Source organism: Equus quagga, chromosome 7 (genome assembly GCF_021613505.1).
Source record: "Equus quagga isolate Etosha38 chromosome 7, UCLA_HA_Equagga_1.0, whole genome shotgun sequence".
Taxonomy (NCBI): Eukaryota; Metazoa; Chordata; class Mammalia; order Perissodactyla; family Equidae; genus Equus; species Equus quagga.
This window is the reverse complement of record NC_060273.1, coordinates 36,224,600-36,247,169: the sequence shown is the minus strand read 5'-3', so window position 1 is coordinate 36,247,169 and position 22,570 is coordinate 36,224,600. Positions and strand designations below refer to the sequence as shown.

The 22,570-nt window shown below is 38.1% G+C and overlaps 1 protein-coding gene across 1 annotated transcript in view; it reads right to left on the bottom strand.

Moving 5' to 3' along the window:
* The window catches only part of LOC124242225 (cytochrome P450 3A12-like), a 33,090-nt gene extending 13,341 nt beyond the window's left edge, over positions 1-19,749 (bottom strand). The window contains exons 1-7 of the mRNA XM_046667030.1: positions 19,533-19,749; positions 15,349-15,442; positions 13,398-13,450; positions 8,606-8,705; positions 4,932-5,045; positions 4,582-4,670; positions 3,106-3,254 (exon numbers count right to left, since the gene is read on the bottom strand). Coding sequence (XP_046522986.1) covers positions 3,106-3,254; positions 4,582-4,670; positions 4,932-5,045; positions 8,606-8,705; positions 13,398-13,450; positions 15,349-15,442; positions 19,533-19,603 — 670 coding nt within the window. The 5' untranslated portion in view covers positions 19,604-19,749. The remainder of the gene's footprint in view (positions 1-3,105; positions 3,255-4,581; positions 4,671-4,931; positions 5,046-8,605; positions 8,706-13,397; positions 13,451-15,348; positions 15,443-19,532) is intronic.
* Positions 19,750-22,570: the final 2,821 nt, after the last annotated feature.

The window sequence follows — 22,570 nt, the reverse complement described above, 5'->3', positions numbered from 1 at the left end:
TATAACAAGCAAAAAGATTGAGTGAGTACTCAGGAAGCTACTTGCAAAGAAAAGCTCAGGTCCAGATGGTTTCAATGAGGAATTCTACCAATTATTTATAAAGGAATTAAAACCAATATTTCACAAGCTCTTCTAAAAAGTAGAAGAGAAGGGAATACTTCCAAACTCATTCTACAAGGCCAGTATTACCCTAATACTACAACCAGACAAAGACATCATAAGAAAAGAAAGCTATGCACCAATGTATCTTATGAACAACATTTCATAAGCACAAATCCTCAACAAAATACTAGAAAACTGAATCCAGCAACATAGAAAAAGAGGTACACAGCAAAACCAAGTGGAGTTTATCCCAGGAATGCAAGGTTGTGTAATACACCATATCAACAGAATAAAAAATAAAAAGCACATGATCATCTCAATAGATGTAGAAAAAGCATTTCACAATTTTGTGTTAAAAACACTCAACCATCTAGGAATAGAAGAGAATTTCTTCAACCTAATAAAGGACATCTATATAGGAATTAAAGAAGTAAAACTATCTCTATTATAAGATAGCACGATCTTGTATATAGAAAATCCTAAAGAATCCACTAAAAACCTCTTACATATGATAAACTAAGTCAGCAGGCTTTCAGGAAACAAAATCAATATACAGCTCAATATTTCTATACACTGCAATAAGAAGTTCAAAAGTGAATTTAAGAAAAGAATTCCATTTATGTTAACATCAAAAGGAACAATATATTTAGCAATAAACTTAACAAAATGAGTGCAAAATTTATACTCTGAAAATTACAAAATATTGGTGAAATAAATTAAAGAAGATCTGAGTAAATGGAAAAACATCTCACATTCATGGAGAGAAAACTTAATGTTGTCAAGATGGCAATACTCTCCAAATCAACATAAAGGTGTAATACATTTCCTATCAGAGTCCTAGCTAGTTTCTTTGTATAAATTGAAAAGATGAATTTAAAATTCATACTGAAGCAGGGAACCCAGAATAGCCAAAACAATCCTGAAAAAGAGAAGAATTAAATTGTAGGACTCACACTCTCAATTTCAAAACTTACCGCAAAGCTATGATAATCAAGACAATGTGGTACTGGCATAAGGATAGACAAATAGATCAACAGAATAGAATTTAGGGTCCAGAAATAAACCCACATGTCTATAGTCAAGTCAATTTTGAGAAGTGTTCCAAAGCCATTTAATGGGAAAACATAGTCTTTTCAATAAATGGTGCTGGAACAACTGGATGGCCACATGCAAAATAATGAAGTTGATCTCTTACCTAACTCCATAGACAAAAAAAAAAAAACCCACTCAAAATGGAGCAAAGACTTAAACATAAGAGCTAAAACTATCTAACTTTTGGAAGAAAACCAAGGAATAAAACTTCATGACTTCAGATATGGCAATGGATTCTTAGATATGACATCAAAAGCACTGGCAATAAAAGAAAAAATACATACATTGTACACCATCAAAATGCAAATTTTTTTTCTTCAAAGGACACTAACAAGAAAGTGAAAGATACCTAAAAAAATGGGAGAAAATATTTTTAAATCATACATCTGATAAGGGACTTTTATCTAAATCATCTAGAGAACTCTTAGAGCTCAAGAACAAAAAGCCCAACAACATGGCTATAAATGGGCAAGGCTTTGAATAGACATTTATCTAGAGAAGATAGAAAAATGGCCAACAAACATGTAAGATGTTGTTCAACATCACTAGTCATTAGGGAAATGAAAATCAAAACCACAATGAGATACCACTTCACATCTACTCGGATGGCCATAATGAAGAAAAAAGAAAAATATTGACCAAGTGTTGGTGAGGATGTGGAGAAAATGGAACCTTCACGTGTTACTGGTGCAAATGTAAATTGGTATTGCTATTGTGGAAAACAGTTTGGCAGTTATAACTATAACTCAGCAATTCTGCCCCTAAGTAAATACTGAAAAGAATCAAAAACAGGTATTCAGATTTAAAAAAAAAACTTGTACATGAATGTTCGTTGCAGCACTATTCACAACAGCCAATAGGTGGAAACAACCCAAATGTCCATCAGCTGATAAATGGATAAACAAAAGGTGGAATGTCCATACAACAGAATATTATTTAACCATAGAAAGAAATGAAGTACCCATACATGCTATGACATGGATGAACCTTGAAAAGAGTAATGCTAAATGAAGAAAGCCAGTCACAAAAGACCACATATTGTATGATTCCCTCTATATGAAGTTTCCAAGCTAGCTAAATCTATAGAGACAGAAAGCAAATGAGTGGTTACTTAGGACTATGGGAGTGGGAGGTGGTAGTTAAAAAGTACAAGGTATCTGTGTTGACAAAAATGTTCTAACAATTGACTATAGTGACTACTGCACATAACTTTGAATGTAATAATTTTTTCAATTTCAATGGATTATAATCGACATACAGTACTTTATAAGTTTAAGACATACATCATAATGACTTGACATATATATTGTGAAAAGTTAGTTAACCATCACCTCATATAATTACAAAAAAAATTTCCCTGGTAATGAGAACTTTTAGGATACACTCTCTTAGTAACTTAAAAATATACCACACAGGAGTGTTAGCTTTAGACATTATGTTGTACATTACATCCCCAGGAACTATTTATCTTACAACCGAAAGTTTATATGTTTGGACCACCTTCTCCTAATCCACCACCATCAATCTCCCCTTTGGTAGCCACAAGTCTGATCTCATTTTCTCTGAGTTTAGTGTTTTCAGGGGCTTTTTAGGTTCCATAGATAAATGACATCACACAGTACTTGTCCTTCTCTGTCTGACTTATTTCATTTATCATAATGCCCTCAAGGTCCAGCCATATTATCACAAATGGCAGGATTTCCATTTCTTTTATGGCTGAATAGTATTTAAATTTAAATATAAACTACATTTTCTTCATTCATATATGCATGGATGCTTAGATTGTGAAAAAATTGAATTGTATATTTTAAATTGTTTAATTATATGATATAATAATTATATCTTAATAAAGCTCTTACAAAAAGGAAGAAAGGAAGAAAGGAAGGAAAACAAAAATAGTAGTCCACATACGTATTGAGAGGAAGAATGGATCAAGGAAATCAAATCTTAAGAGCTTCTTAGTATTTTCCACAAAAGGATCTTGTGGGTTATTGAGGGAATCTATGTTCACTCCAAATGATGTGCTAGTAATCACATCCATGCTGTAGGCCCCAAAGATGCTGAGGAGACAAAGAAAGACATGGAAAATTAAAATCAGTGTGTCTTTTCTTTCTTTATACAACACATGCAGCAAGAAGTGCTTTTTAATTCATACGCCCAGGCAAGGGTTAAAGAGACCCACACTTGCAGAAATTTCTGCTGGAACATCTGAAGAGTCTGTGCTACCATCACACTCACTCATGAGGTGTTTACCAGGTGCCAATCATGCAGCTGGCCCTGTGTTAGGTGAGCTGGGGGCAGTAAGGCATCTTAGAGCCTCCTCTGAGCCAAAGAAGCTGAGTCATAGACAGATGGAGAACAATAAACAAACAAACTACAGCAGTGTGTTTTGAGTACAGGCAACAGTAGGTGTATAAGCACCATGTCTGAGCAGAACAAGGGGCTGAATAATTAGCTCTTCCTAGGGGAGCCAAGAAAGGTGACACCGATCTGGCTCTTGTCTCACCACAGGACCTATGGTCAGAGCTGATTCTTCTTTAGCACATTACAGAACGGTTACACCTGTTTCAAGTTGCCAGGAGCATCATCCCTCCTTCTCTAGACCCCTTCTAAGGCTCTTGGAAAAAAAACATTCTTCCTCAACTCCAGTAATCTCAGGTTACACTGAGGACAGACTCATTTCTGTAAATGTAAAAACTAAGGATATTCTTAGTTAAAAAATAATGATAATAAATCACTCCAAAATTGATTTGGGGGATGATCATATGTCCCAGTTTTCCCCAGGACAGTCTCAGTTTACCTTTGTTGTTCCTGCATAATTAAAAAAAAAATCCCAGCTTAGGCAATAAATGATATGATCTCCCCACCCATAGCCTGTACAGGGCCTTCTCCCTTTGAGACTTTAAGAAGGAGAAGTGGTGAGAAGATTTAATACTTAGTATTTTGCTGGTATACTCAGAAAAAATCATGAAGGGGTTTAAGTTGTTCCAAGTTCCACATCGTAACTTTCCTACTCCACCCACTGCCTGCCAATATGTATCAAGTGCCTTCCTCTCCCACCATTCCATACCCTGTTAACTTAAAACTTTCACAATCATGTTTCCTTCTACTAAACTATGTAATTTTGTCTTCCAGAATATCCAAGCTAACAATTAAGCAGATAAATGAAGCCTAGCTCATGTACACAGGAGAAAACCAGTTCACTCCTGGCTTCCCTGCCTTATTGGGCAATTGACTCCTTGGGTGGCCCATTGGAGTTGTGGCACCACACACCTATATCTGTTTGGTCACTAGAATAACTCAACAGTGTGAATTTTGGCTCTGTGGCTGGCTGCTGAAGGGTCTCGTGATAGAGCTCAGAATCCCAACAGACTCACTCCTACTTACTCTTTCATGGTGATAGGTTTGCCTTTCTCTGCTTCCTTCCTCAGGTTCCTCACCAACATATCTCCATACTGGCCAATGATAGGGAACATCTAGAAACAAAATACACCACCATCCAAACTTCAATGTGGAGACTCAAGTCCTTGAAGGACCTGGCTTTCGCAAGCATGTAGCAGTAAGTGACATGGTATAATAAATGTTATAATGTCTCTTCTAGGAAATAAAAATAAAATGCCATTTTTAGGAAGGTCAAATTCAGCAAAACACCCCCTTGGAAAAAGACTAAAGTCTTATTATCTATCTGACTCCAGATGAATTATTTAAGCTTCTAATTAAAAGTTCTACTTTCTTACCTCCTTGAGCTTCCCACTGGTGAAGGTTGGAGACAGTAATGTTCGTATTCTCTTCCATTTTTCATCCTCAGCTATAGTGATGGCATTTTTCATAAGTCCCATTGGACCAAAAGACTAGACTCAAAAGTAAAAGACATTTTGCCCTATGTAAATTTTGGAGGTCTCAACAATTATGAAAATTTCTTAAATTAGCATCGAATATTCAACAAATATTTTGACTTTCTACTTAGTAGTCAACCCTATGCTAGATGCTCAGCAAATATTTATCCCAAAAGCCTACGTTCCTGTGAAGGTGAAGGAGACATCCAGCCATCTTATGTGGTTTCCAGCTTTTATGTTCTTTTATACTCATTTTAAATGCAAATGACTCACGACATAGGGAAACTGTTCTTCCATGAGAATAGACAGGAATAAGACCTAGTTCATCCTCCAGGGCTGCACAGAGTGGAAAGGGATTGGTGAAAGATAGATAGCCTTGGAAAACTCTATGATGCCTCAGACTAGTTCTGTCTTTACATATATGTACAGCAAAAGCAACCCAGACAAAGGGATTTCTTGAAACAGTGATTTTTTAAAAAAAATATAGTAGTTAAAACTTTAGTAATCTATTTGATATTCTGAAGAAAAGATACAATCACATGGCAATCCCTTTCCATTACTTTTTTCTCCAGGGACAGAAAGGAAAAGAAACAGATCATTCTATTTCTCAGCTTGGGACTGGCCTAAAAAGCCAGCCTACTTGAGACTTTCTTTCATCTTCCAAAACTATATTTTGTTTTAAAATGGATATCTCCACCACCCATTCATGATAAAAACTAGGCAGAGAGGGAAATTTCATCAACTTCATAAGGAACATCTATGAAAATCACAGCTAACGTCACACTTGTGATGAAAGACAAGAGTGACATCACCAAGATGGCAGAGTAGGAGGCTCAAGCATCTATCGCCCAACAAAGAGCAGCAATTATACAGCTATCCACAAATGAAAATAGATCTAGAAGAGATCAGGAGCCCACTTAAGAAGCTTCAGCAACACAATGGAGCCAAAAAAAGAGAGAGAGAGAGAATACTTGCACAAATAGGTAGGGAGAATCATTTCTCTTTGCCTGCATCATTTAATCCCACAGGCCAGCACTGCTCATTGCTAAGAGGGAACTCGCCAGACTGAAAGAGTTCCCCTTGCTGGGAATAGCACGGCAGGGCAAGTGACCCGTTTCTGCAGCATTTCAGGGCACTGGACAAATGACTTGCTTTGATTTCAATACATCCAGAGACTACAGAGCTGAAACATCTTGAGACAGCTAGCAACAGAGAAGAATGTCAAGGACTGCCAGTATCAGCCATGCAGTTGGAGTGATCATGAATATCTGTGGCCTGCTTTGCAGAAGAGACTGGAGCCTTTGCTGCTGAGGAAACCAACAGCCAGCATAGAAATTGAAGATGCTCTGCAAAGCACACCACTATGTAAAACCATCAAAACACAAAGGAAGATAGGAAGAAGTGCAGAAGAAAGAACAAAGGATCTATGAACACCTGCATATACAAAATAGCATTAATAAGTTCTTTCTATCAGTAATTACTTTCAATGTAAATGGACAGAGGAATAAATAAAGACAATGTGGTGTATATATATATACAACGGCATATTATTTAGCCTTTAAAAAGAAGGAAGTCCTGCCATTTATGCCAACATGGATGAACCTGGAGTACAACACAGTAAGAGAATTAAGCCAGACACAGAAGGACAAGTATCATATGATCTCATTCATATGTGGAATTTTTTTAAAAAAGGTCAAAATTATAGTAAGAGAGAGTTGAATGGTGGTTATCAAAGTCTAGGGAGAAGAGGAATGAATGATATTGATCAAAAGTTACAAACTTACAGTTATAAAATGAATAAGCTCTGAAGACCTAATGTACAGCATGGTGACTATAGTTAGTAATGCCGTATTGTATACTCGAAATTTGCTAAGAGTAGATCTTAAGTGTTCTTACCACACAAACAAGAAAAAGTAACTATGGGAGATAACGAATATGTTAATTCATTTGTGGTAATCATTTCACAATGTATACATATATCAAAACATCACATTTTACACCTTAATTATATATATATTTTTTTTTATTTGCCCAAAATAATTTAATAAAAATTTAGAGATGGTGAAAAAATGAATGCTTCCCCCTAAGATTAGGAACAAGGCAAAAATGCCCACTCTCACCACCATTCCTCATCATCATATTGGAAATCCTACCTGTTACAGTAAGACAAGAAAAAGAAATAAAAGGCATATAGATTGGGAGAAAAAAGAAGTGTCCCTACTTTCATATGACATAATTGTCAATGTAGAAAATCTAAAAGAATATTTTTTTTAAAAACCTCTAGAATTATAAATAAGCTCAGCAAGGCTGTAGGCTGCAAAATCAACACGAAAATCAACCACATCTCTATGTAATAACAATGAATATGTGAAAATACGTTGAAAATACAATACCATATACAATTACTCCAAAGAAAATGTAGTTCTTCAGGTGTAAATTTAACAAAACATGTACAGGATCTCTATGTTGAGAACTAGCAAATGTTGGTGAAAGGAATCAAAGAAATGTAAATAAATGGAGAGACATACTGTGTTTATGGATTGAAAGACTTGACCTAGTAAACATATAAATTTTTCCCAAATTGATCTATAGACTTTATCAAAATCTCAGCATTTTTTTGTAAACATAGATAGGCTTCTTTTAAATTTGCGTGGTAAGGCAAAACACCTATTATAGTTAAAACGATTCTGAAAAAAAATAAAGTGGGTGGAATCACTCTACATGATGTTAAGACTTACTCTATAGCTACAGTAAGCAACATTGTGTGATACTGGTGGAGGGATAGATACAGAGATCAATGAACAGAATAGAGAATGAGAAATAGGCCCAACTGATTTTTGACATTGGTGAAAAAGCTAGTCAATGGATGAAAGAGAGCCTTTCCGAATAAGGTGCTGAAGCAATTAGACATTCACAGGCAAAATTTTATTAAAAAAAGAAGCTTGACCTAAACGTCACACCAGATATAAAAATTAACATAAAATGGATCATAGACTTAAATGTAAAACATAAAACTATATAATGTTTAGAAAAAATAATATGAGAAAATCTTTGGGACCTAGTGCTAGGTGAAGAATTTTCAGACTTGAAATCAAAGGCACAACCCATAAATGAAAAAATTGATAAATCCACCTCATCGAAATAGAAAAAATGTTATGTCTGCTTTTTGTTGTCCTTGATAAGAGGAAAAGACAAGCTACACATCACGACTATAAAAGAATAGTAAGAGGGAGTTTTATGGTGATGGAACAGTTGTATATCTTGAGTGTGGTGGTCATTACACAAATCTACATACATGATAAATATCCACAAAGCAACATACAGAAATGCAAAAATGAGTATGCATAAAACTGATGAAATCCGAATAAGGTCTGCAGATAGTACCAACGTCAATTTCCTGCTTTGATACTGTACTACAGTTATGCAAGTTATTATCATTGGGAGAATCGGGATGAAGGGCATGTGACATGGCACCACCCTGTACTTCCTTTTTGGCAACTTCCTGTGACTCCATAATTACTTCTAAATAAAAATTTAATAAATAAATTTTAAAATGAAAAAGATTGGAAGCCTACCCGCCGGTTTGTGAAGACAGAATAACATTCTTTCACTAGTACTGTTTTGATCATGTCTGGATCTGTGATAGCCAACACGGGCTGTCGACCATCATAAAACCTGTTGGGAAAACAAAGCGGATAAAATTTAATAAACAGATTCTAGAGCTGGAGCCACACCTGGAAGTCCAGACTTTCATCCTGATGTCACATAATCCATAACCCTAGAGGTCATGGTTTTAAATAACATTAGAACATTTGTTAAGTTTAGATAGTGTGTACGTGGTTATTTCCTATACCATTCTCCATAATTTTTAGTATGTTTAAAATATTTCATTATAAAAAAGAAGTAAAGTTAGCAAATAAAGGAAGGCAAGTAAATTATCTAAGAAAAAAAGGTTTTTTTATTTTTTTATTTTTATTTTTTCAATTGCAGTACCATTGCATTATAACATTATATAGCTTTCAAGTGTTCATGGTAATATATATCGTATTCTGTGTCGATTACATCATGTTCACCACCCAAAAACTAATTATAGTCCATCCCTTCACATGCGAGTCTAATCACCCCTTTTGCCCTCCCCCCATTCCCCTACGATCACCAGCAATCCAATGTCCATTGCTACATGTTTGTCATTGTTTTTGTCTTCTATTTATGAGTGAGATCATTCGGTATTTGACTTTCTCCCTCTGACTATTTTCACTCAGCATAATACCCTCAAGGACCATCCATGTTGTCACAAATGGCTGGATTTCATCATTTCTGATGGCATAGTAGTATTCCATTGTGTATAAACACCACGTCTTCTTTATCCATTTGTCCCTTGATGGGCATCTAGGTTGCTTCCAAGTCGTGGCTATTGTGAATAATGCTGCAATGAATGTAGGAGTGCATGTATCTTTATGCCTTTGCATTTTCGAGTTCTTTGGATAAATACCCAGCAGTGAGATAGCTGCATCATATGGTAGACCTATTCTTAATTTTCTGAGGATACTCCATACTGCTTTCTATAGTGGCTGCACCAGTTTGCACTCCCACTAGCAGTGTACCAGGGTGCCCTTCTCTCCATATCCTCTCCAACATTTGTTGTTTCCTGTCTTGTTAATTACAGCCATTCTGACTGGAGTGAGGTGATACCTCATTGTAATTTTGATTTGCATTTCCCTGATAGCTAATGATGCTGAACATCTTTTCATATGCCTGTTGGCCATCCATATATCTTCTTTGGAGAAATCTCTGTTCAGATCTTTTACCCATTTCTTAGTTGGGTTGTTGGTATTTTTTGTTGTTGAGCTGTATGAGCTCTTTGTGTATTTTGGAAATTAACCCCTTATCTGATATATGGTGTGCAAATACCTTCTCCAAATTGTTAGATTGTCTTTTCGTTTTGTTGATGGTTTCCTTTGCTGTGCAGAAATTTTTAGTTTGCTGTAGTCCCATTTGTTCATTTTTTCTTTGGTTTCCCTTGCCCAGTCAGACATAGGACTTGAAAATATACTGCTAAGACTGATGTCAAAGAACATACTGCCTATGTTTTCTTCTAGAAGTTTCATGGGTTCAGGTCTTACATTCAAGCTTTTAATCCATTTTGAGTTGATTTTTGTGCATGGTGTAAGGTCATGGTCTACTTTTATTCTTTTGCATTTGACTGTCTAGTTTTCCCAACAAGATTTATTGAAGAGACTCTCCCTTCTCCATTGTATGCTCTTGGCTCCCTTGTTGAATATGAGCTATCCATAAATGTGTGTGTCTACTTCTGGGCTCTTGATTCTGTTCCAGTGATCTGTGTGTCTGTTCCTGTGCCAGTACCATGATGTTTTGGTTACCATGGCTTTCTAGTATATTTTAAAATCAGGGAGTGTGATACCTCCAGCTTTGTTCTTTTTTCTCAGGATTGCTTTGGTTATTTGGTGCCTTTTGTTCCATATAAATTTTAGGATTCTTTGTTCTATTTCTGTGAAAAATGTTGTGGGAACTTTGATAGGGATTGCGTTGAATCTACAGATTGCTTTAGGAAGTATGGACATTTTAACGATGTTAATTCTTCCAACCCAAGAGCCTGAAATATCTTTCCATCTCTTGGTGTCTTCTTCGATTTCTTTCAACAATGCTTTATAGTTTTTGGTGTACAGATCTTTCACCTCTTTGGTTAAGTGTATTCCTAGGTATTTTATTCTTTTTGTTGCAATTGTAAATGGGATTGTATTCTTAATTTCTCTTTCTGCTACTTCGTTGTTAGTGTATAGAAATGCTACCGATTTGTGTATGTTGATTTTGTATCCCATGACTTGACTGTATTCGTTTATTGTTTCTAAAAGTTATCAGTGGCTTCTTTAGGGTTTTCTATATATAAAATCACGTTGCCTGCAAAGAGTGACAGTTTCACTTCTCTTCCAATATGGATCCCTTTCATTTCTTTTTCTTGCCTGATTGCTCTGGCTAGGGCTTCCAATACAATGTTAAATAAGAGTGGTGACAGTGCACATCCTCATCTGGTTCCTGTTCTTAGAGGGATAGCTTTCAGTTTTTCTCCATTGAGAGTGATATTTGCTGTGGGTTTGTCATATATGGCATTTATTATGTTGAGGTACTTTCCTTCTATACCCATTGTATTTAGAGTTTTTATCATAAATGATGTTGTATCTTCTCAACGCTTTCTCTGCATTTATTGAGATGATCATGTGATTTTTATTCTTCATTTTGTTAAGGTGGTGTATCATGTTGTTAGATTTGCGGATGTTGAACCATCCCTGCATCCCTGGAATAAAACCCACTTGATCATGCTGTATGATCTTTCTAATGTATTGTTGTATTTGATTTGCTAGTATTTTGTTGAGGTTTTTTGCATGGATGTTCATCAGTGATATTGGTCTGTGATTTTCTTTTTTTGTGTTGTCCTTGTGTGGTTTTGGTATCAGGACAATGTTGGCTTCGTAGAATGAGTTAGGAAGCCTCCCCTCCTCTTCAATTTTTTGAAAGAGTGTGAGAAGGATAGGCATTAAGTCTTCTTTGAATGTTTGGTACAATTCACCATGGAAGCCATCTGATTCTGGACTTTTATTTTTTGGGAGGTTTTGATTGCTATTTCAATCTCCTTACTGGTGATTGGTCTATTCAAATTCTCTACTTCTTCTTGGTCCAGTTTTGGAAGGTTGTATCTTTCTAAGAATTTATCCATTTCTTCTAGATTATACAATTTGTGGGCATATAGCTTTTCATAGTATTCTCTTATTATCTTTTGTGTTTCTGAGGTATTCATTGTAATCTCTCCTCGTTCACTTCTGATTTTATTTACTTGAGCCTTCTCTCTTTTTCTCTTGGTGAGTCTAGCTAAGGGTTTGTCAATTTTGTTTGTCTTTTCAAAGAATCAGCTCTTGATTTCCTTAATGTTTTCTATTGTTTTTTAGTCTCTATTGGGTTTATTTCTGCTCTGATTTTTATTATCTCCTTCCTTCTGATGATTTTTGTCTTTGTTTGTTGTTCTTTTTCCAGTACCTTTAGATGCGTTTTTAGATTGTCTGTTTAGGATTTTTCTTCTTTGTTGAGGTAAACCTGAATTTCTATAAATTTCCCTCGTAGAACCGCTTTTGCTGTATCCCACAGATTTTGGCATGTAGTATTTTCATTTTCATTTTTCTTCAGGAATTTTTTGAGTTCTCCTTTGATTTCTTCATTGACCCAATCGTTGTTCAGTACCATTTTATTTAATGTCCACACGTTTGTGGCTTTTCTGATTTTCTTCCTGTAGTTGATTTCTAGTTTCATATCTTTGTGGTCAGAAAAGATGTATGGTATTATTTCAATCTTCTTAAATTTATTGAGACTAGTTTTGTGGCCTAATATGTGATCAATCCTTGACAATGTTCCATGTGAATTTGAAGAGTGTGTATTCTGTGGTTTTTGGATGGAATGTTCTATGTATATCTACTAAGTCCATCTGGTCTAATGTGTCCTTTAAGGCCAGTGTTTCCTTATTGATCTTCCGTTTGGAGGATCTATCCATTGGTGTAAGTGGAGTGTTAAAGTCCCCTACTGTATTCTGTTACTATTTCCCTTTTTATGTCTGTTAATAGTTGCTTTATATATTTAGGTGTTCCTATGTTGGGTGCATAGATATTTACAGGGTTATATTTTCTTGTTGGATTGTTCCCTTTATTATTATGTAGTGCCCATAAATGTCTCTTGTTACAGTTTTTGTTTTAAAGTCTATTTTGTCTGATATAAGTATTGCTACCCTCGCTTTCTTGTCTTTTCCATTTGCATGGAATATCTTTTTCCATCCTTTCACTTTCAGTTTGTGAGTGTCTTTAGGTCTGAAATATGTCTCTGGTATGCAGCGTATACATGAGTCTTCTGTTTTTATCCAACTGACCACACTAAGGCATTTGATTGGAGCATTTAGTCCATTGACCAATGGTCTATTGTCCAATAGTTCATTGGCTAAATAGCTACTTAAAGTAGCTATTAATAAATATGTATTTATTGCCATTTTGTTACTAACAAAAGATTTATTAAGAAGACTCCACCAACTCATTCATGAAAAATTATAATATTGAAGTTATATCAAAAATGTAATAAATACATATGACATAATATTAGATGAAAATTGTAGGCATACTGACACAAATGTGGAAAAATGTGTCTACAAATGGAAAAAGATTTGGAATGCTCAAAAAGTGACAGTAGAATTCTGAATGGTTTCATTCCCCTATTTCTAAAATCTCTAAAAAAGGCTCTCGACTGAGATTGCCTTCCACTCCAGGAAGCTTCATCATAACAAGTCTAGCTAATGGAAGTTTCCAGAATACTCACCCCCACATTTTTCCATATTTCTTAAAACATTTCTTGTCAAAAGCCAAAACACCCTGCAAGGAGAAACAAAATTAGATTATTAATCTAAATGTAATAAACTCTACTTATAACTGGGACAAAAATGACTTGAATCCCATGAATCAAGCTTACTATCTTTCACTGATAGAGGGAGATTTTATTCAAAGAGGTCTTAGAGGAAAGGACAGAAAATAGAGGAGATATTTGAATGGAGAATCTAAAGTGATTCTAGAATTTTCTCCGAGTATTGTAGATACTAAATGATTTACCCATGCCTATGAATACTAAGTAACTCCTTGTCTTTCTGAAGTGATTTTGCTTGTGCATGTGTTGTCTCTGAAATCAAATAACTCTTTGAATTATTACCTCCATGGGCACAGGAGAAAACTGAAGCAGAGGGAAAGTTAGAATGGCCTGCACACTCTTTGAACTCCTAGTTAAGAATCTTTTTCTTTTATCTCATGAGTTCTCTCTCTAGAATTCTAACAGAATTAAGAAGTTTAAGACACTAGTGACCTCTTTGGTCTAGCAGATTTAATAAGTCTAACGCATGTGTATTGAGTGAAAAAGTGAGTGAATGGATAAATGACAAAGTGGAATTAACTTCCAGTTTTCCAGCTCAACATGGAAAAGAAGGGAGATGTCACCACTCTATATAGGACAGAGTAAATTAAAATATTTGCTCTGTGTTTTCACATATAACTTTTAAAAATCCTCTGTCACCTTCAGTTGTGATGATTTAACTATGCGAAGAAGTTTACAGAAATGTGGATCTTGGAATGCATCTATTAAGGAGCTTATCTGGGAAAGGCAAAAAGTAAATTATTGCTTTTTCAGAGGGGGAAAAAAGTATGAAAGTTCTTAGGTGGTAACGAGACACTGAAGGCCTCAGTTGGGAGAGCTGGGATCTGAGAAACAAGCGTCACATCTGCAAGAAAGGAAATCTGAGGAAGTGAGGAGCCTGCACACAAGGCTCTACCTCCTTCATTTGGACAAAAATGCATAACCTTCCATCCAGTGGCCACAACCTGGCTCAGGCATCAGAGTTGGATTAACCACAAAGGCTCTGTGAGAACTCACAGTCCGTTTGTCATCTAGTACATTCCACTCAGTTATATTAATTTTTTAAAAAAATTGTCAAATCATCTCCTTTCCAGCGATTTTGTATAAGTCCATATTTGTTGAAAAGAAAAGAAATACAACTTGATTAGTGATTAAATATCTGAAGCCAATAGACAACCATCATCTTTTCTCAGTTATACCCACTCCCTGCTCAGACTGACCTATAGGGAGCCTCCTTTGAAGGAAGAGAAGTAAAACAGAAAGCTCTTGTTCCATCTCTCAAATCCCAAAAGATATGGGTAGCAGAGGATTAGTTACAGCCATGGAAATAACTTCAGGGGTTTAGCAGTTCTTCAGTGAATTCAAGCATATGTAAATTACCCAATGGTAAATACTGGGGCTGCCTAATTAACTGAAGTTTAATAGCTACCCAAGAGAAGGAAATAAAGAAAAGGGTACCCAGAGCTTATGTTACAAACAAAATCTAACTTTGCTGTGCACAGCTTAATGAACTACTACTGGGCTCATCCTTTATTCTTTAGTCCTAATACTCAGTATGATTGTGCCTTCCTGGGAATCTGCACCTGACAGAAAGAAAAGCCTCTTCAGAATGCTTACAAGTTGGAGCACCAAGTCGTGTGCAGAATCAGCCGGAGAGCTGGGCCGTCCAACCGAGTTGAACCCTGGGGTTCGTAACAGCTGAGAATAGAGTCCTGGGTTAAACCTGGAGATGTGCTGGGTGAGGCTTATGATGCCATCTGCAAAGTGTGAAACCGCAGAACTTCCTCCAGAGCAGGGGCATTTGTAATATGGAACTAAGATGGAATTTAAAACCATAAGAAGCAAAAGAGGGAGCTCAAACAATTCTCACCTTAATGTAGCCCAGAACAGTTCCAAAAAATGGCAGAGGTGTTGGCCCAGGAATTCCCAGTTTCTTAAAATGTCCATGTGAATAGGTCCCATACCTATAAAGTGAAAGAGAAAGCCAGGTCACAGGGATTATGGATTAGGTGCTACAACTGGCCAGTCACTGACTCAGAACCGGAACAGTCAACAGAGAAAGAGGTCTAGGTGATAAACAATAACAGTAACTCCAACAGCAGTAATTACATTCACTCATCCTCTCCTTTCCCACCTCCACTGTGAGACCCACAGAAAGTAATGATGAGTAGCTAAAAGAGCTCAAGTCTCCATGGTCCCAATCCTAGAGTGAATACTTGATAAATATTTCCAAATTTGAGTGCTCCTGAGAGGTTTTCAGGCTGGAATTCTTCCAGAGAATTCACTCGTGTCTATTTAGTATGTTGACTATTCCATGATTTGGAGATTCTCATTCTATTTAGAAAGGGGAAAAAATGTTTTTCTTCTCTGATGATAGATTTTGCATAACTGGGTCCACTCAATAGAATAGAGTTACTGAGAGCCTACTGTGACATTGTTCTTACACTTTGCTTGATGACTTTTATGCTTTTCTTTCCCTCTCTGCCCTGATCCTGACTTAGAATCTAGTTCTTAAATCTGTCTTCACAGGAAGGTCTTGAGGCAGCCACAGTGTTCTTACTTCTATAGAATTAAAACTATATTCAAGGCTTCCATTGGCCCAGTAGAAATGTGAGTGTCTTTCAGCAACTCCCAAGTCTCTTCTGTCAGGCAATTTGGTTGTCTTGAGCTAAAGATAAGGATGATTGACCCATATGCTTCCTGAATGATACTGTATAAAGGATCTGATGATTGAAGAATCCATTTCCATACCATTCTTCCCCCCATAGCATCTGGACCTCCAACCTGCCACACTTACTTCCTGAGCAAAATGCCAGGCACACTCATTTTTTTCAAGATGGTCAGTAACAAAACAGTTAGTTTACTGCCTCTGTGCATCAAATATCCCAACTTCATTAAGGCTGGTGTTTCCGACAGCAGGCCTGCCTATAATTCATCTTTCATGTGTCATGTGTGGAATCCCACAACTAGCGGTTCTAGATCTCTGCAAGTCTTCCCACTACAGGGTTACTGAGAGATGGCAGAGTGGAGGAAGGAGAGAGGCTGAGGGAAGAGGCTGCCAAAAGCCATCTTTACCATGATGTAGTTAGGTCTATAAGCTAACTCCACAAGGTAAATTAGGAAAGTACGGCTGAAAAGTATGGTATGTATAAATGGTTCAACATGCCCTACAAGTGCTTTTAGCCTAACAATAGGGAGTCTTCCATACTTTAGGTAGCTTCCTGTTGATAGCAGAAGATGCATTGAGCAACATAAAATGAGTAACCATAAAATGTTCCAGAGAGTTGAATTAAGACGTCTTTTCTTTGAAGGTCAGCCTTTAAATTAGTACAGGAAGGATACAGATATTTAGTTCAAATCCAGCAAATATTATAATATGTAGTGATATGAACCCCTAAAATTGCATGAAAGGATGTGTGTTTGAAGGACCCAGCAGAAGAACCTTGGCCAGGCCCACCCAGGCATTTGGGTCCTTCCTCCAGAACAGCTGATGGAAGCATGTGCACTGACTACCAGAAACAAGACTGGCCTCAGTTAGCCCCACTCAGTTCGTTCCTTTGCCATCATACCCACATCAAATCAATTAAACCAATTTCTGCTTCTGAACTTTCAATGTGTTATGTAAACTCTCAGGTAAGTCCAAGCAATTGAGTGAAAGTGTGAACAACACGGGTCCCCAAGGAAAGATCTCTTCTAGTGTCTAAACTCACATGGTTCCATCTCAAGGCAGAAGGTGGGCTAGGTGAATTCCCTGCTTTCCCTCCAGCTTTCCTCTTTTTGCAGAGTAATGCTGTTTTTGATACATGTGAAGAGACTAACAACAAGGCCAATCATTTGTATTATGTTTACCTTATGTTGGCATAAGGAGCACATTGTCTACTCCACAGCAACTGACTCCTGGCTGCCTCAGTGTCCTAGGGCTACAAGGTTGTTTGCCTGGCGGTGATAGTTTCTAATGACAGTCCCACTGCCAGACCGACCACACGCAGAGTGATTTAGATGGCATCCTTGTGTCCAGGCTTCAAGCTGATGAGATGCTAATCCTGCTGTGCTGTGAGGGACCTCCTGTGGGACCAGGACCAAGGAGTATCACTGCTCTAAGGGATGAGGAATATTCCTCCACTTCATCCTGACTTCTACTGGATGCCTCTCATATCATCACTGGCCTACAGTCTCATTTATGCACTTGCATTGAGAAATTAACAGAATCTGCTGTGCAGGGATATTTAAAATATATATACAATCTTGGACCAGCCCTGGTGGTCCAGTGGGTAAGTTCAGTGCACTCCACTTCAGTGGCCTGGATTCAGTTCCCAGGTGCTGACATACACTGCTCAGTTAGAAGCTGTGCTGCCAGCCCACATACTAAAAAATAGAGGAATATTGGCACAGACGTTACCTCAGGGTGAATCATCCTCAGCAAACATATATACAATACAAACTATATCACAGAAGTATACTTTTGTACCCTAGATTCAAGTTCCTGACATTATTTTACAAGGGTGAGTTTATTTATGCATGTTTATTGTCACAAATCATGAGCCAACAGCCTTCTTTAGAAAATACATGCTAGGGGGCTGGCCCAGTGGTGCAGCGGTTAAGTGCACACATTCTGCTTCTCAGCAGCCCAGGGTTCGCCGTTTCAGATCCCGGGTGCAACATGGCACCGCTTGGCACACCATGCTGTGGTAGGCGTCCCACATAAAAAAAAACAAAAAGTAGAGGAAGATGGGCACGAATGTTAGCTCAGGGCCAGTCTTCCTCAGAAAAAAAGTGGAGGACTGGCAGTAGTTAGCTCAGGGCTAATCTTCCTAAAAGAAAAAAAAAGTACATGCTAGAAATAGTTTTATCAAGTAAAAAATCTGGTATTATGTAGAACAAAATTAAAACACATCAATTAATTTTAAAATGTCATCAGTCAGAAAATACATTGCCAATGTACCGGGAATTCCTAACATTTATTTCAAAGAATTAAAACCAGGATTTAAATTTCCTGTGTTCCTGATTTCCTCCTCTGAAAAGAAAATTGAGACACAGATTAAATGTGATACAGAGGGGGCTTCCTTACCCACATGTCAAAATTATCTCCTCTCCCAACCTGATCCATGATGCCAGGAATCCCACCATTGAAAGGAATTCCTCCACTGGATGGTTTTGATTCATCCTCCTGTACTGTAACTTAAAGTTAAAAATATTTAAAAAAACAAATTGGTTTTTGGGGCTCATGCCTTTACAGGCTACTAGCAGATTTCATATCAGGGGAAAAGAAATCTCTATACTGATGATAACCTTCCCAGAGAATGGAAAGAAAAGGTGAAAGAAAAGAATACAATTCAAGATTTCTTCCAAGTCTCCTCTGCTCCAGACATTCCCCATTTAGGGGTAAATAGTTCTGTATATTGCAGGATGGGGTAAATGAGTCTTAGGAGAAGATTCCTATAGAAGAGTCACAGAAAATACGGAACAGCTGAGTCTGAGGACAGAGTAGAGCAATCTCCAGCCCACCTGAAAAGTCTAGGTGTTCAAGGTGCCTTGTGTAAATGATACCAGGTGGTGGGAAGGGTGGGTAACAGGAGCCACCTGAGTAACACAGGGACAAGTCCTACAAGTTTCTTGGAGCAAAGACAGACATTGGAAGGTGAAGTAAATGACACAAAAACCCAAGCCACTTCCTCCTGCCTCTGGGAGCCCCAGACCTTGGGATGGAGATGAGGACCCCACTGCAAAGGGGCCAGTTGCTTATAATCTGTCTCTGCTGAATTATGGTTGACTAGTCTAGGTCCAAACTGGTAGTCAATAGGAAGATCATGCCCAGGAGAAAATAGTATCACTAAGCCTCAAGGCCATAGACATTGACAGTTGGAAGGGAAGTTTACTATTTCAAGGGATCTACATAAGATCAATAATAACCCTTCAAGTGTTTGTAGCATCAAATGCCTAAGGAATTTCCCCTTTATTAACACTTTTAGTCTTCAAAACAGATAATGGAAAGGGGTGCCTGATTAGCACCCCAAGTCCAAGGTTAAGAGGACATGAGCCTGGACAGTTACTCACAGATAGAGGAGCACTAGACTGGTAGCTAGGAGAACCCACGTTTCCATGGAAAGGCTTGGGATCAGGTCCATGGCCACTTTCCTTCTGAGATTCTCTCCTCTGAGTTCTACTTTCAACAGTCTGTGTTACTGTTTGCAGGCCTCAGTGTACAGAGCTTCCCTTCCAGCCCAGAGGAGATTCTGTGAGACTGGAAGATTTGGGTGCTGGGAAAGTGGGTGGGGCTAGGGCTGAATCCAATAGAAGGACCACTTGTGCTCCATGTGCAGGTGTTCTCTCTGCCATGATAGTTGACAAAGGATCATGGACATTGCGCAGATGACCTCCCTTGAGTTCATATTCTGTGGTAAATAAACAGCTCAATCAGTGTTATCAGTAAGCCCAAAGGTTACAGAAACTCAAGTAAACCCACCAGCCTTTAATCTCTAACCTGCCCTTGACTCCATGGGTGCATGCATTCCAAAACACTTGAAATCCTACAAAAAAGCTAGGACTACAGATCTTTACCCATGCAGTTTTTTCTGCCTAGAAATTCCCCCGTGCCCCTAGAAGGCTCCTTCTCATCCTTCAAAACCCAGCTCATCAGGACCCCCTCTGTTAATGTCTTTCCTCACCAACCTGCTTGAACATATTTAACCACTTCCCCCACTGGGCAGCTTCTATCTTCCATACAAAATTCTATTATTGCCTTCTCTACCCTCTAGCACCATTGATGGTTTCTATACCAAGTTCTCCTATCATATTGAGAGGTGCTCAAGGGCACAGTCTGGGTATTAGTCACCATTGTGTCCCTAGTCCCTAGCAGAGTGCTTTATGCAGAGGGGACATCCAGAAAAGTTGGTGTAGTTGAGTTGGTAGACATGGGAATACTGAGCTACCTGTGTGCCCTTTTCCTGTGGCTTAGACAGCAAGTTAGATAGATTCTTGATCATATAATAGCCCCCTTTCTCTGGACAGATCAATATCCAAGAACAATGAGTGTGAATGAATGGAGCAAAGAGGAGAACAGCAGCCTGGATGGCCAAGTGGACCCAAACCACCCTAGCCACCAATAATATGACAGGCATCACTACAGGCAGTACACAGCACCCAGGACTAGAGTAGATGATGAGAGTTTTTTATTAGGGGCAAAGGAGTCAGAGAAGATTGCTTCCTGCTTTTGGACAGGGGGAGGATTTTCTAATGGGTGGTAAGGAGTTCATAAGATGAGTTCTAGAATCTCAATCTCTGTCACCTGTTAGCCCCCCCCCCCAACTACATACCTGATGGGAGAGATCTGAGGGCTGAGCATCTGAAAATTACACCACCCATTATCAGCACTCTGACCAATGTTCTGTGTCTATTTGGCCTGAGAAACCATGGATCATGTCAAAGAAAAACTCTCAATGTTTCTTAAAACCACAGAAACAGAAGACATTTAAACTGTATTTGTGCACTTCCTTCTCTCTTTATCCTTCCTCAATTTCAGCCCTTCTGCAGAAGGTGATACTCACCCATCACCAACTGTTTCCATCTCTCTAACCTGAAAGTCCCCAGGGCTTCCCAAAACTTGCCTGAGTAGGTAGACATCTCACTGGTAAAATACAATAAGTCCCAACTATCTCACTCACCTCCTTTTACTTATTTAGGAGCTTGTCAGCAGCCTGAAATTTATACTGTCACACCTTGTCACCTTTGGGATAAGGTTTTCTCCAGGAGGCATCTGTTAAGATCCACAGCTGCCACTGGAAAGTGTAAATCATGAATATATCTGTGTATTCATCCGTGTATTGACTCAAGGCCAAATGAATGTATGTTATGTGTATGTATCATGCAGGTTGTGGGCCAGAAGCCAATAGGGCCCCTTCCACAAGAGCAGCCTCCCAATGGAGGGAAAGAGAAAAATAACTATGCTCAGAACATGGGTTACCTCTGGAATCACTGAGATAATGGAGCCCTACAGAATGGTAATTTAGGAGAGGATTGGCTCCAAGCTAGAATACCAACAAAGGACAGACATGGCAAGCTGGAAGATGATCCCCAGGAAAACTAAGAAAGTCTCAGTAATTCCAAGATGTTTCTTCCCTCTTTAGATGCCTTCCCTGGGCACTGGTAAGTAGGGTCATGCTACCTTCGCTAGCTTACAGATGTAGAAATTGAGGTTCACTGATGGCAAATGGCTTCCCAACAGCTATTGATCACAACAACATAGTATAAATAAACTAATAGGTATGGAGACTGAAAAGTCTGCTGCCTCACTGAAACACCTTACTCAACATTTGCCATTCCCTCATAAGTGCTACCATAGGAATGAGTGACACCCAAGGATCAAACAGCAAATTTGGAAAATTTCTGATTTCTATCTCCATGTCTACCCCCAAAGCAGCTCCCCTATGGGTCTACCAGAACAAAGGATCCTACTTCATCTCAGCAAGAACAAAGGCAGACACAAGTCATGGTGACACTAACGTTATTGTCGGGTAGGGTCTCCCCTCTATGCTCCCAACAAGAGAGGGACACAAAACACATTCAAACAAAGAAAGGTTAGAGTGTCATCTGATAAATGTTGACATCTTAATTCTCTCCACTAAACACAAAGCCTTTTTTATTCTTCTTGGAAACAAAACCCCAGTGGAAACTAATGTGATTTCATCTTCCTCCAAAGCACATACTCAGCTATGATGATTTTGTTACTATGCCTAATAAGATCATCTGCCCACGCCAGTCACCTCAAGACCTCTCCAGCTGGTTGTGACCTATTCCAAGGGTGATAGGCTAGTCATTACTTGGGACTGAAATCTAGCCAGCACCATGTCCTAACCCATGAAAATGACCTTGTTTTGCAAGGGGAAACAATAGAAGGCATAATCTTTCTGCCCCTTCATTCCATTGAAGGGAACACCTAACATGAAGTCACTCCCATTCTAACAGTTGTGCTGAATGTGTGAAGGAAGACACTGTGTGTTGGAAGGACACTCCACATTCTCCGTGTCTCTCATCCACTCGTTTGTGTACTAATGGGCTCATCATGTACTTTCAAAGCTCTGTTATAAAAGCTTAGG